We start from the raw sequence: 13216 nt of genomic DNA, 5'->3' as shown, positions 1-13216 counted from the left end.
TTTGCTGGATTTCCCTCCTAGCCAATGCTTTTGTTTGAACGCTCGCTAGAAAAGTTGACCTTTTTCTCTCCTTTGTGTTGCGACCTTTCCATGTGACATCACACGCACGTTGGAATGGTAAAAGCTCAGTTGTTCTCATAGTAAACAAACACTTTGAGCGATAGGGAAATGAGGCTAAATGGCTTATGGGCAAAAACAGCAAACACCATTTTTTATCGTTTTCAGTTCAGCTCCGATGTTGTGTCACCAGGAAGTAACCAGACGCTTACTCTTTACAAACATTCTGAAAAGATCTCTTGAGCAGCAAACGGAACGTTCACCGCGGAACAGCGTCTGCGCAAAAATATACATAAATATGGCCGTTTTTTAATAGTCACAATAAATATACATTAATTTACAGCTCATCGTACAGTGCATGGTGAAAGAAAAAGAGTTCCCCCTTTTCCGGTACTAAGTGTGTTGTTTTTTTGTCTGTTTGTTTTGAAGTCCGCTTCCGCCGTGCTCACTGGCAGCCGCACTCGTCCACCATCATGTCCTCATGATGCCGCAGCAGCATCTCGCCGTTCTCGTAGTAGAGCATGCTCAGTGGGCTCATCTTGGTGGGGGCGCAGCACGGCGAGGCCACTCGCTTGGGGTGGTGATGTTTGAGTAAGCTCTGCGGGCGAAGGAGAGAGAGAGAGATGGCACAAGGCGGGCGGGCATCAGTGATGGGAAAATACAGTTAAGTCGAAAGAGTCGCCACACTATGAAGGCCTGCCCGATCAATCGGTTGGTCGCTGAATCACTTCAAACCAAAGACGGTTGAGAAAGCGGGATTTCTGAATACAAATCAATAAATGCCCCACCCTCCACCCCCCCCTTTTGTTGTTGAACGTTTGATTTTCACAATTCTATTCAGTGCCCTCTTCCTGGTTCCACAAGCACTTCAAACCATGCCAGTCAAAGGCTTGTAATTCATTCATCTTTGTTGTTGGAAGGCACCCCAAAAGAAATGATTTTATTTATGACATATTTCTTAATCAAAGGGTGAGTCAACCCTAAAACGTTCTTTACAGGAATATGTTGTTTAGCAGGCCGATGAATCAGATATGAATTTTTTTTTCTCATCCAATGTCAGAATCGACCTCCAAAAATCCATTTCGATCGAAAGGAAGGAAGGGAAGAAGGAAGCTAGGATAGACCGAAGGACAGAAGGACGTCACGCACGCTTACCTGCACGTAAGCGTGATTGGTGGGCTTGAGGTGGGCGCCCAAGGGTCCCGGGCAGGATCCCTCGCAGCGGTAAGCGTTGTACCTTTTGGGGAAAATGATCCAAGAGCCCCAGCCGATGTGATTAAAATCCACGTGCAGGTCCACTCTACGGCACAGGGAGCCGTCGGCCCGCCGGCCGGGGGCCCCGCTCGTCTGTTCCCCGTGACCTCGCTTGCTCCTGCGCCTTTTGGGGGCCCGGCGCGCCGGCCGCCCGCTCTCGGCCGGGCTCAGGAACTTGGAGCGCTCGGCCGTGTGCAGCAAGCCGGCCTTGGCTTTGGGGTTGCGGTCGGAGCCGCTGTGCGAGAAGATGACCAGCAAGGCTCGCTGGGCCGGCGGGCCCAGCTCGGGGGGCGCTGCCGCCGCCGCCGCCGCCGCCGCCGCCGCCGCCTCGGCCCCGACCCCCCTCCTCGCCCCTTTGCGCCGGACTCCGAGCGAGGATTTCCCCCGCAGCCAGGCCAGGAGCGGGCGCGTCATGTTGAAGACCCTCCAGCTGCGGGAAGAGGAGACCAGGGAGGACGGGCCCAGGAGGCCCACCGGCTGCGGCTCTTGGCGGCAGATGTCCGCCGCCGGGCGGCACTCGGGGCCGCGCTGGTGGTAGACGGCCACCGAGGCGTCGGGGGCGCTCGGCGGGAGGCGGATTCTCAACTCGGCCGCCTGGATCTGCTTGTCGGACAGCAGGGCGTGGAGGTCGAACGTGGCCGCCCAGCGCCCGTGTCTGTGCGCCAACCCTGGAGGGCAAAAACAGACAGTCAAGGGCAAGTCGTGCGGTGGTCCGGAGAAAGGAAAGAAGGAAGACAAAGGAAGGGAGGAAAAGATGGTAGGGAGGAAAGAAAGGAAGGTGAAAAGAATATCGTTTTGGTGACATCTTGATGTCAAGATGCATGTTGAACTGAGGGGAAGGCGCTTCATTAAAAAAAAAAAAATTGATTCTAAGGAGAAAAAAAACTCAAGTAATTAAGTAAGTATGAAATAACCAAATTACTCAATTTAAAAAAATCTGCTTTTACGTTTATATTTATTAATTATAATTATTAATTATATTAAACTAACCTGTCAATTTCATTAAAAAAAATAAAACGTAAATGTATATAAGTTCCCTTTTAAAATGTTTTTTTTTTGTTCAAAAATAAATCCATTTTGATGAAATAATTACACTTGCATGTGTTTGAAGTTCAACACGTGAATACATTTTTTTAAACAGAATATTAGCTGTAACCAAACAATTAATAATGCAACTCAAGTTAGAAAAGTAGAAGCAGCTACTGGTGGAAGTGTCTCGCTGCCTGTCCATTCGCGTCGCGACTTGATGCAAACTCTTGAGCTGCCGAATTTCGCTGCATAAAAACAAATTCAGGGTGTGAGGTTAGGGCCACCAGGCATGCACGTTTGGAGTGGGGGGGGGGCAATTAGTATTCAGGCGTGGTTCAAATTAATCGAAAGTATGAAAGCGCATCTTCAAGATGTGACACATCACATGATCAACTTAATCCACTCAAATCAAGCAGCCTCGAAACTGGCCAATTATGCGAGCCGGCCAGCTGCACAATTATTTCCTTTTTATTTTTTTCCCATCTCGGCGCGCGGCGCTTGTGCATTTCCTCCTCGGCCAAACAAAACTCTTGACACCTAACAGCGAAATGGGAGCAAGGCCGAGGTAACAACTCCCCCTGCGCCTCTAATCTAATCAAGACAAGTGTGAAAAGGCAGAAAAGAAACAAAAAAGAACTAAGGCAAGTTGTGTAGTAGAGATTTGAGCAGGAGGGGCGCGTCTGGCGAGATGCTCAATCAACAAGGCCTATTAAGCAAAAAAAAAAAGAGAGAGAGAAGAGCGAGCACGAGAGGTTTGCTTTGAGAATTAGACTGGCTGATCCTCACCCCGAGTGGGATGTGGATTGCAGCCCCTCTGCTCGTCTGGCATAAGCCCCCCCCCACCCGCCACCCCTTGTAGGAATGTCATCACAAATGTCGCAGAGCTGTGAGGAACGCACCTTTGGCCATCAAACTCCTCACTGTGTCCGCTCGCCTCTCGCCATCTTGCTCCGCCGCGTCCGACGCGTTGGCCTTGAAGTTGCGGTACAGGTGCACCATGTAGGTGGGCAGGTGGTGCCCGCTTCCTGCTCCTGCTCCTGCTCCTGCTCCTGCTCCTGCTCCTGCTTCTCCTCCGTAGGCGGCGGGGCCGGCTACGGCTCCTCCGCGCTCCCGCACGCCGTCCAGCCGAGCTCCGTCGCGGGCGTGCTGCAGGTGGACTCCCCGGGTCGGCTGCTGCTGCTGGAGGAGGAGGAAGAGGAGGAAGAGGAGGAGGACCGGCAACCGCGGGGATGCTCGCAATGAGCGCATGTCGGTCCCCGAGAGCAACAACAACAATTTGGAACTACATCTCCGGGGTGTCTTATATAGCCTCAGACAAACCAACCCCCCCCCCCCTCGCCCCCAAGCAGCACGGAACCCCTAACACCCCCCCCCCCGCACACACACTTTCATGTTCCACAAGTAGCTGAGAACATTAAAGGAAGTTGACATGCGTCCTCAAGACGTGTTACCTGACAGCTCATCAGCCATTCAGCTGCTAATGAGGGCGCCTGTGTGAGATGGGGTGCGTGTTTACAAGCTCCCCCCCCCTCTCCGCACCGTCCCCACCCCCACGGGCACCACCACCGGTCGACCATGCCCTCGGCTTTCCCAGAGCGGGGAAGAAATGGGTCAAGTTTTACGCACAGTATTATAGAAATAAATACAAAAAAATCAAGTGTGTGTACATAATAAAAACGTGTATGCAACAATTACTTAATCATTATAATAGAAATATAAAATTGTGAAATATATATGTAAAATTGTTTATTGTACTTATACATTTGCTTTTTATATACCATAAATACATAAGCACACAATTTAATTAGATCAATACATAATAGAATCAATATAATTGATTTTAATAAAATATTTTATTAATGACGATTATGTTTAACAAATTTTTTTAAACATAAGCATTTTTTTTAGTAATTACCTTTACAGTAAATTCATACATCTGAGATACATGAACATGCACGTGTAAAATATGTCAAATATATTGTTCATCAATAATAAACGAATTATATATTTTTTAAATTTTTATTGTAGTTCAACAATAATAAACCAATTCACATTTTTTTGAAATATTATTATTTGTTATTAATTGTGATGAATGAGCCAATGATTTGATAGAAAATGCCAAAACAAATATTCCACTAATATTTATGTAAATCATTATTTACAAAATCAGGCAGACAATTATTTAAGAAGGTAATTGTATAAAACAAAAATGAACACGCGATTTTTTCCCCTAGTAATAAACAATATAAATAAAAACGTTTATTATAATAGTTCCCGAGCATTTGTTGGTCCTATGTTGTTTTTTGTTTGCAGTTGCACAGTCATTGAAGTGGTTGTCACTGCGCCCTCCAGTGGACCAAATGAGCAACAACAGTAACTTTTCTCGAAACCTTGCAGTTTCGTGTTTTTCTCGTGCGTCCTTTGTCTGGATCCCCACGGGCCGAATTGGACCGCTGACAGGCTTGTTCTGGCCTTCGGGCAGCATGCATCTTTGACACCGCCGATGTTAGCTGTGCAACAAGTGGAAATATAACTTTTGACCTCTTGTGTGCCGATTGCCAATGTAAAGGATGTCCTGATTTTAAACGTGTTATTGTTACTGTGATATTTTATTTCTTGTAGTTTGATGTTTGAGCTTTGTATAATGTTTGATCAATGCATAGCACTTTGTTGTTTAAAGTGCTCTATAAATACAGTTGAGTTGCGTTTGTTGATTGACGTTTTGCATATTTCCCACTCAATCAATATGTGCTTCGCATTTAAATGGCACCATGTGCGTGGTTTTTTGTTGTTGTTTTTTTTAGCAATACAAACAGGAGGCATGATATAATCATTCCAAGAAGTTATTATTTGGTTTGACTGTCATTCTCCTTTTTCTCCCCGTCTTTAGCCTCGTTTTGGCGCATGCGCTGTTCGACTCCATTCTCCCCGTGGAAGCTCCTGTCCCCCCCCTACTTCCACATCCTCAAGAAAGAAGAAAAAACTAAAGCACAATTCAAATCAATGAGCGATCTGGCGTGACGGGGAAAACGGCAGCCACCGGCTCCATCCCGTTCCCGGATCCCTGTTCCCGGTTCCCGGTTGCCTTCGGCGCCGCAACGGCTCGTTTTTTGGACTGATTTCGTCACCCCGCGAGCTGCAATGGTGAGTTCGCGTCTTGTGCAAAGTTTTGGGGGAGCACTTGGTTGGGTGTCGGGGACTGCCACTAGCTCGTTCCTTTAGCCTTTAGCCTCTTGCAGCTAACTCGTGTTGTTTGCAACAATGTTTGTTGTTCGCCCCAAAACAACGGGGAAGCTTTTCTTAATGCAAAAGTGCGGATAAAGGAGGAAGGGGGGCGCAGGGCCACTCGTGTGTTTTGGGGACCCCAACCCCCACTCCTCCTTTGGGATGAAGACAGCGCAGGAAAAAGCAAGACCATTGCAAAATGGTTACTTTTCTGGCATGGCTGTTTGAGTGAAATGATTTTTTGTTGAATTCTATACGCTACTGACAGCATGATTCCCAAATTGAAAATGCAAATATTGTCAATTGGATCAGTGTTTCTCCATCGGGAGTCCGTGAAACTCAAATATCTTTTGATACAGGTCCTATGACATTTATTGAAATAGGATTATTTTACTCAAATGTGACTTGAGAGACTTTATCTGCCCAAGTACAGAAAGAAACAAAGCCTTTCCCCCCTCTTGGTTCACAAGTGTCATTTTTCATAAGAGATCTGCTTCCTTTTGCATTTTTAAAGACACTGCATGCCGCTGTTAAATCAAACTTAACCTGACCTGATTCCTTTTATTATTATGAGGCCCAAAATAAAGACAGAAAAGTAAGATCATCAAAACAATAAATGAGTCCAAAAATAGACCCCCCCCCCCACCACCGCTAAGACCACTTTGTGTCATCAAACACTCCTGCAGCGCCTTGTCTGTGTCTTGAGTTCATAGTCTTTTGTCCCAAAAAAACTGTCACATGATGCTCTTTGATGCGTTGCGGTGTGACTCATCCTGTCTGCACATATCCCTTTTCCCTCATACCTTTGGGGCGGGGGCGGGCGCGGGGTCGATTAATGACAGAATCCGGCATAGCTAACTGCACTTAATCAAGGTGGGGAGTGCGAAACGATCTCCCTGATGAACGGCACCGTAGACGACGATTCCCGCTTGAGCAGATATTTCACTCACAGAGCTGTAGATATTGATCGTGTTGACACAAACCCCCCCGTGCCCCCGCTTGCTTCCCCCCACACTTTGCTTGTGACAGCGATGGGAAAAAAAAAATAAAAAAATCAGCCTTTATTGCAGTTGCTGCAACGTTTGGCTGCATCTTTGTTCATCTCTCTTTGCCAGCGATGACTAGTGACAGGCAGGATGCTTAATTTAGTGCCCTGCCACTAGAGGGCAGAAGACGCTTACGTGTGCCCACATTTGGCGACATTTTGGTCTTGCGGCTGATCGTCACATTTTCTTTTGGAATGTCAAATATGTGCTTTGGCTTGATGAAAGTGGCAATCATGGTATTTGGAGGACACGACTGGACATTTAAGCGCAACTGCTTTGAATGTTGACGTCAGATTTCCGGGGCATGCAAGAGGTTGCTATTCCGATTGCGGAACGTTTGGCCGAATGGTTTGTCATCGTGCTCTCTCGGGCGAACTCGCTCCCTCTCCTGGTTCCTGTTCTGAGACGCACGGCAGGCCGGGCCCATTTCGCAAAAGAGGATGTTTCTGTCAGTCTGTCAAGGACGGAACACTTCCTCTTTGGCTTGTTTTCCGCGGACTTGTTCTGGAAGTGAAGCGCCAGAGCTGTCCACCGAGTCTTGATAACTACTTTGAAATCTTCCGTTTTGGATGTTTCTTATGCATTTCGACTTTTCCTCCAGAGGGAACGTTCCCCAAAACTTTATTAACTGCACAGCCAATGTTTAAGGGTAGGAGTAAAAGTGTCCAACCACCACGAAGATGAGTAAAAACACTTTCTTAAAGGTCTGGATTTTTTTGCACCCAAGTCTGAGTCAGTTGATTTTTGAGGGTGTGGCGCATGCATCAGGAAACAAAAAAGAGTGCGCCTCTTCACTTTCTAATTCAATTTCAGTCTTTAGTGGATTTTTTATTTTTTTAAATTTGAATAAAAGTATTTCTGACATAACCTATGAGAAATTCCACCTAGTGCAGTAAGAAAACAAAGACGTCGCGAATGATCATTGAGTGATGGCAACGAGGCACTCTAGTTGCTTGCCAAACGTATGAAAAGCTCCCCTTCTTCTCGTGGTACTCTTTGCCCTGCTGCACCATGCTGCCTCTAACAGGTCAGTCGCGGTACTACGCCAGACATCCTTTTGCGTGTGGCCTGCTGTCTTGTGCAGTCTGTGTGTGTGTGTGTGTGTGTGTGTGGCGCACGCCTTCGCCGCTGCGAGAGTGTTGGCCCGGAAGGAAGGAAGGAAGGAAAGAGCAGGTGTGGCCGCTTTCAATTTGCCTTTCCAAATCGGTGTCGTCTTCAGACTGTGGAGCTCGTCGCTTTGGGTAGAGCGCGTTCCCACGCCGTCGTCTTTGGTGGCACAGCTGTTTGAAAAAAGCAAAAGCAAAAGAAATGTTTGCCAACATCTGCAGATGAAACGGGACACCGGGGGCACGATGGCGGCTCCCGGCAGCTTAGAGCCGACTTATTTGCCCGGCCGCGAGCGGTGTTTGCCTCCCGCGCTCACCAAGCGCTAATCAAGTGAGCGATTAGAGCCCGGTAGTGACCGAAGCCCGCGCCGCGTCGTCTGGATGCGCTCGCCGGCCCCCGTTTTGCGGTCGTTGGCCAAGCTAGCTAGATTGCTTCACGTGTTTTGGCAGCACGATTGGCTTCTCGATGCATTTCCGGTAACGTGAACTCCAATTCGTGGCAGGGGATGCCGGAGATCCGTGCTGTCGACAAAGCATATCAAGAAAAACATTTTGGATATACTGTAGCGTCGCCTTCCCCCCCGCCGACAGGCTTTAACACACACACGTCAACTTGCATCGACGTCCTGACAGTGTAAATAAGCGGCTACTCCAAAAAAGGCCTCAAGCTTTTTTTATTTTGGAACCGAGGTACCCGAATTACTGGACAGTCCTCATTGGCATACATTCTTGATCCGCTGCAAAGAATGCCAGACATGAGCGCATCTTTGTGAGGAGTGAAAAGTGTTTTGAATCGCTGCCAGGTGGCCTGCGGCGCAGCGCCCGTTGAATTGCAGCATAATGTTTTTGCCCTGTTTGGATCAGTTGCAACATCGGAGGCCGCTTCTCTTATGTAGGAACACTCGAAGGCAAACTTTTTGCTGCTGGAACGGACAAGTGGCGTTTGCATTCATTCCAACGATTGGCAGTCGTGATGGTGGAACTTGGAGAGCTCAGTACTTTTGTTTTCTTTGACTTGGTGTAACAAGTTTGAGAGGCGCTGGTTGAATTGTGTTTGGAGCGTTGACTTAAAAGATCTGCGGTGCGTGTGTGCGCGCGCGTGCGCGCGTGTGAGTGGGAGTGTGGGAGGCAGCGTGTTGCCAGGAGGCTGCTCTCACAGCGATTGGACGGCGGCGAAGGAGCCGATGAGTAAGCCACTCGTCCGGCTCCGCCCCCACATCCTCTTTTCACGCAGCGGCACATGCTCCTCGCACCGCTGGTTGAACCAAAAAGAAAAAAAAAAAAAAAAGCCCCAAATCTGCTTGAAGGTCGCGTCCGTCGACGGGATGCGCCACCGCCTCCTGTCCCGCCTGTGGTGTGCCGATTGAGGCGCACACATCGGAGAGCCGCTCAGACGACTGCCGCCTGTCCTGGAGAGCCTTTCACACGTTTTTGATTTAGATTTTTTTCATTTTGCTGTTATTATTTTTGGGAAGTGCACCATTTTCGTGTCTCGGATGCTGGACTCGGCAGCGGACTGTTAGGTATGGCGACCTTACTAATTGATGAGCGTGACGCTGTCATGCAGGTGTGGCAAACTTAAGCTTTGATCTTTTCAAATGAACAGATGGGCCGGGCCATTCGTGAAAATTGGTCAAATGTGTGGCCAAGCTATTCATTGCTTGATTTCTCTTCCTCGCTGATGTCGAAGTGTTGCGTGGGACTGCTGAGAAACTTTGAGCGCGACTTGCCGGCGCAGCCGCCTGCCTTGTATTTGCCCGTCACATTGGACAGCGCGAATGGCGATGAGCCGAAGAGTCTTGGAAGCTGGCAAAGACGAGCGATGTGACGCGACGCGATGTGAAAGTCAGCCACCCGAGCTGAAGCCCAATGGGGCTCGCGTTTTTGCTTGCCGAAGACAACGGTGACAGGAAAGTGGCTCAACGGCAACAAGCAGCTACTGACGCTGCACTCCGAGTTGCAACATCGCCAAGGATCAAATCCTCTGCCCGCTGATGTCCTTGATGCCTTTTCTTGTTGCTTTCCTTTCAAAACCAGAGACGAGCCAACATGCGCTCTCAACCTTCTGCTCTCAAGACACTTGGGTTAAAAAGAACACAATTTGGGGTCAAAATTGGACCAATCCACAAACTGGGTCAATTTGGCCCACCTTCTTGCATTGTTTTGTTCAAAACGGCCCAGATTTGGGGTCAAATAGACCCAAGTACCGGATCGGTCCTTTTTTTTTGAGCCCCAATTTTCACCAAACTGTTTTTAGAGTGTTTAGACCTCACGTTGCGCGCAGAATGCTGCGGTCCAAAAAAACGCGGAATGACCGCAGCTTGGAAAAAGTGGCCGACTTCGACTGACATCAATTAAAGGCAGACATTTGAAAAGTCAAACCGCCCAGGCTTTTTTTAGTAGCTTGTCATTGGGCTGTCAGGAAAGCAGGCGGAAGCGCGGCCGCAGCTTTTATGTCGTATTCATAGCACTAGCATACTTTTCCCATTTTTTTTTTTTCCCCCCTCCTAGTCCTGCCGAACAAGCGCATCTGACATTGCGGCCGTGCAAAATAGTATTTTGAGGGGCAAACCTTGGGAACAATGTATGGCCGGGTCCTCAAAGGTGCAGAGGAAGCACTGAGCTCATTTCCTCGCCGCATCCGCCGGAAGTCGCAATGTCCCGCGCTTCGACTCGGCGGTGGCACGCGTGCGCAACCTCAAAGCGGATGTTGCGCGGCCACCGAGCGCTTCCTGTCAAGGTGCGCCGGGCGCTACCTGAGTCTAGTGGCTTTCAGAGGTCAAGGGTCGCCGATCAACCCGAAAGTTGCGATCGATTCAGCGCTGGAGTTTAACTCCAGCTGTTTTCGTGGTTGCATATCCGCAAGTCAATTCTTATTTTGCACCAATTTTGGCATTTCTGGCAGCGCGTTTCCGTGTATAGCAAAAATGTTGCTTGCCCCTTTCGCCGTGATAAGCTGAATGAAGTGACCTTTTTGAACAAGAAGACACAGCCAAATAAAGTTTGAAAAAAATCGCCCACACAAGGCGTGGCGAAATAAAAGCACTGTGGGACAATATCATCGCGCTCTGCGGGACCGAGAATTAGAATTCACGCGGCCAGCTTCCTTTAGCGGCCGGGACGGAGACCAAAGACGAGGGCCTGGACAATTGGAAGTTAGCAAGTTGGAGTTTCTTGCGAGTGGACCGAATTGTTTCCAGCAGTTGAACCAAGTTAGCATCCAGCAGCTAACACAAGCACGCGTGGTGATGTTTGACCTTTGGCCCGATGGTAGCACGACTCAACCATCACGCGCTCGCAACTTGGGACGTCTTTTGCCGTGCAAAGCGGTGCCCGCTGAAGCGGCGCGTCTGTGAAGGAGAGGAGCGCGCCGCATCCTTCCTCGGGCCAGCAACAGACGCATCCTGCAGCTGCAGGCTCCTTCCTGCCTCGGCCGCTTTTGTCCCGCCGACGCGACGGCGGCGGAATTTCAATGACTTTGCCCCTGAATGGGCCCACGCACGCAGGCAGGCGGGAGCTTCACGTCGTCATGCTTTTCTTCCACTAGTCACCCACTTCACATTCAAAAGGGACACTAGCGGGTCAGAGCGGGTGTGGGCCGTACTGTGGTCCACTGTTTTGTTTTTAATCACAGCCTGCATGGAAGGTGAAGGACTCTTTCAAATCAATTCAGAGATTTCTTTCACGATCCGTCTTTGGAGAAGATTTGTTGACAACTTTGAAGGACTGAGAATTGCGTCGTCCTCAATCGTGGTGATGTAGTGTCATTTCACTTGGACTAATTTTGTTGTTTTTGGAGGGGGGCGTGGCTTAAACAAGACTAAAAGTGTCATCATACTCGGACATGAACGTCCCACTTGATGTTCGGCGCCTTCCTTTGCAGCGAGCTAGCTACGCCTACACCCCGAAAATGCCCCTTCCCTTTGGATAAACAGCTGGCGCGCCTACTTCAGAGTGCCTCGTTGTTGGCCGTGACTGCGAGCACAAAACAGTGAGCAAGGCGGAAGTGCAAGGAGGAAGGAACATTTTTTTGGTTTTGCTTTGTCACCAGCAACGCCAAGCTGAGGTTTCAGCAGTGGGCCTGCCTGTGACCTTGAGTGGGAAACGTTTGGACGCCCTTGTGCCACAGCCATGCTTTCTTTAAAAAAAACAACAACTCATCCTCCATATTGCCAGAGGAAGTCCGAGTTTTTATTGGTCCCGCGAGGCTCGGCTGGACTTGTGGTGACAAAGTGGCTCTGTGATAATTTGCCTGGATGGGCTCTTGAGGAGGATGTTTATGACTCAGGGCTATTTTCTGCCCAGGCAGGCCTCCGCCCCGCCGCTGCGTTGGCTAATTCAGGCCATGGCGCGCATGCCGCAATCGCCGCGGTCCAGTCGCTCGCTCGGAAATCAAGATGGCCGTACGTTTCAGGAATTGCACAGTGAGCCGCACCGCAGCGAGTGCAACTGCTTTTCGTGCTCATGAGCGGTCGCCACTCGGCAACAAGTTTTCCAATCACGGGTGAGCGGCGGCGGCGGCTTCCCCGGCGCCCGCAACGTCATGTCCGATTGTGTACAAATACACAATTCAAGCTTTTGGTGTAACATCCTGTCCAAAGTCAGGCTTTCAAAATAAAACCCCGCCAGTAGAATAACAGTTTCACCACACCTTTTTTTTCAATGATCAGTGACACTCAAAACCATTTTGCGCTCTTTGGTTGAGTGCGCCTTTGAAAGCAGCCACCATGTGTGTGTGGCCAAGTTGTGTTGTTAGAATGCACGCTTTTGCTTTGAAAGTCTGACTTTGGACAGGATGCGTTGCGCCAATGTTGCGGAGCAGACTGGCACATTTGCCGTTGCCTTGAGTTCAAAGACAAAAACTTAAGCCGACAAAAACTGTGGTTTCACTAAAGGTGACTAGTGGAGTGCAAATCTGCTGGTGTTTAAAGTTTTTGTGGTTTATGAAGCATTTTTGCAAGGCATTGTGCCGATCCGCTCCAAAGTGGCAATCTTTGCGCTGTAAAAGGCAAACTTGCTTGTGAGCGCTCCTTCTCTGGCTTCTGCCTGATTGTGTTGTGTGGCGGATCCGGCCGAGCAGGTCTCCCGTGCGGCCGCCCACCGCCAAAGTGACTCCAACGTGGGCCATCTGGCCACCAGATGTGCCTCCGCACCATGCTTTTTTTCTTCTTGTCTTTTCTTTTCTTTTTGGTTTTTTTCCCCCCTGGCGACCGCCCCCAACATGTGAAAGCTCGGTGCCAAGGGGCCGGGGCATTTTTGGATGTCCCGCAAGGGGGCCGTCTCGAGGAAGCTTTCTTTTGGGACGCAGTGCCAAGTTCTCACACTCCTTTTTGGACCATGGCGGACAACAAGCGGCGCGGAAAAGCCTCTGCAAGTGCAAGTCTCTCGTCCGGCCACTCGTAAGCTGCCGCATTGGGCTGCCACATTGTGCAGCAAATGCTTTTGCTTGGTTTTTTTTGGTTTTTCTTTTCCTTGCTTGGGGATGCTTTTGGTATGCGG

The 13216-nt window shown here is 49.2% G+C and overlaps 2 protein-coding genes across 6 annotated transcripts in view; one reads left to right on the top strand and one right to left on the bottom strand.

Moving 5' to 3' along the window:
- Window positions 1–13216, top strand: part of pald1a (phosphatase domain containing paladin 1a) — a 37854-nt gene that overhangs the window by 1567 nt on the left and 23071 nt on the right. Inside the window, exons 2-4 of one of the 4 annotated variants that reach the window (XM_086015766.1) lie at window positions 1118–1281; window positions 1351–2068; window positions 5231–5484. Coding sequence is in view for 1 of the 4 variants with exons in the window: in XM_086015764.1 (XP_085871890.1) it covers window positions 13055–13116 (62 nt within the window). In the remaining 3 variants the exon portion in view is untranslated. Of the gene's footprint in view, window positions 1–1117; window positions 1282–1350; window positions 2069–4700; window positions 4904–5230; window positions 5485–8968; window positions 9241–12895; window positions 13117–13216 lie in introns of those variants that run through there. The other 3 variants (XM_086015765.1, XM_086015767.1, XM_086015764.1) reach the window with 3 other exon arrangements.
- On the bottom strand, window positions 456–3812 carry ndr2 (nodal-related 2). Of its 2 annotated transcripts, XM_086015774.1 has the most exons (4): window positions 3792–3812; window positions 3240–3519; window positions 1213–1979; window positions 456–655 (listed from the first exon to the last, which is right to left on the bottom strand). In XM_086015774.1, exons 1-4 carry the CDS (start codon window positions 3801–3803, stop codon window positions 503–505), a joined length of 1212 nt encoding a protein of 403 aa, XP_085871900.1. In that variant the 5' UTR covers window positions 3804–3812; the 3' UTR covers window positions 456–502. The 2 variants fall into 2 exon arrangements, with proteins under 2 accessions (XP_085871900.1, XP_085871899.1); XM_086015773.1 differs by lacking the exon at window positions 3792–3812 and having other exon boundaries at window positions 3240–3617.

This window comes from Filicampus tigris, chromosome 19, assembly GCF_054856515.1.
Source record: "Filicampus tigris isolate MCC_2025a chromosome 19, RoL_Ftig_1.0, whole genome shotgun sequence".
In the NCBI taxonomy this organism is placed as follows: Eukaryota; Metazoa; Chordata; class Actinopteri; order Syngnathiformes; family Syngnathidae; genus Filicampus; species Filicampus tigris.
This window is presented reverse-complemented; position numbering and strand designations above follow the sequence as displayed.

Bases quoted from the DNA above. Each gene is read 5' to 3' on its own strand.
- ndr2 (XM_086015773.1), bottom strand. From the start codon at position 3,588: ATGCGCTCATTGCGAGCATCCCCGCGGTTGCCGGTCCTCCTCCTCTTC. The intron at 1,980-3,239 runs GTGCGTTCCTCA...TTTGCCCTCCAG, and splicing joins GAGGAGTTTGATGGCCAAAG to GGTTGGCGCACAGACACGGG. The intron at 656-1,212 runs GTAAGCGTGCGT...CTTCGCCCGCAG, and splicing joins CCAATCACGCTTACGTGCAG to AGCTTACTCAAACATCACCA.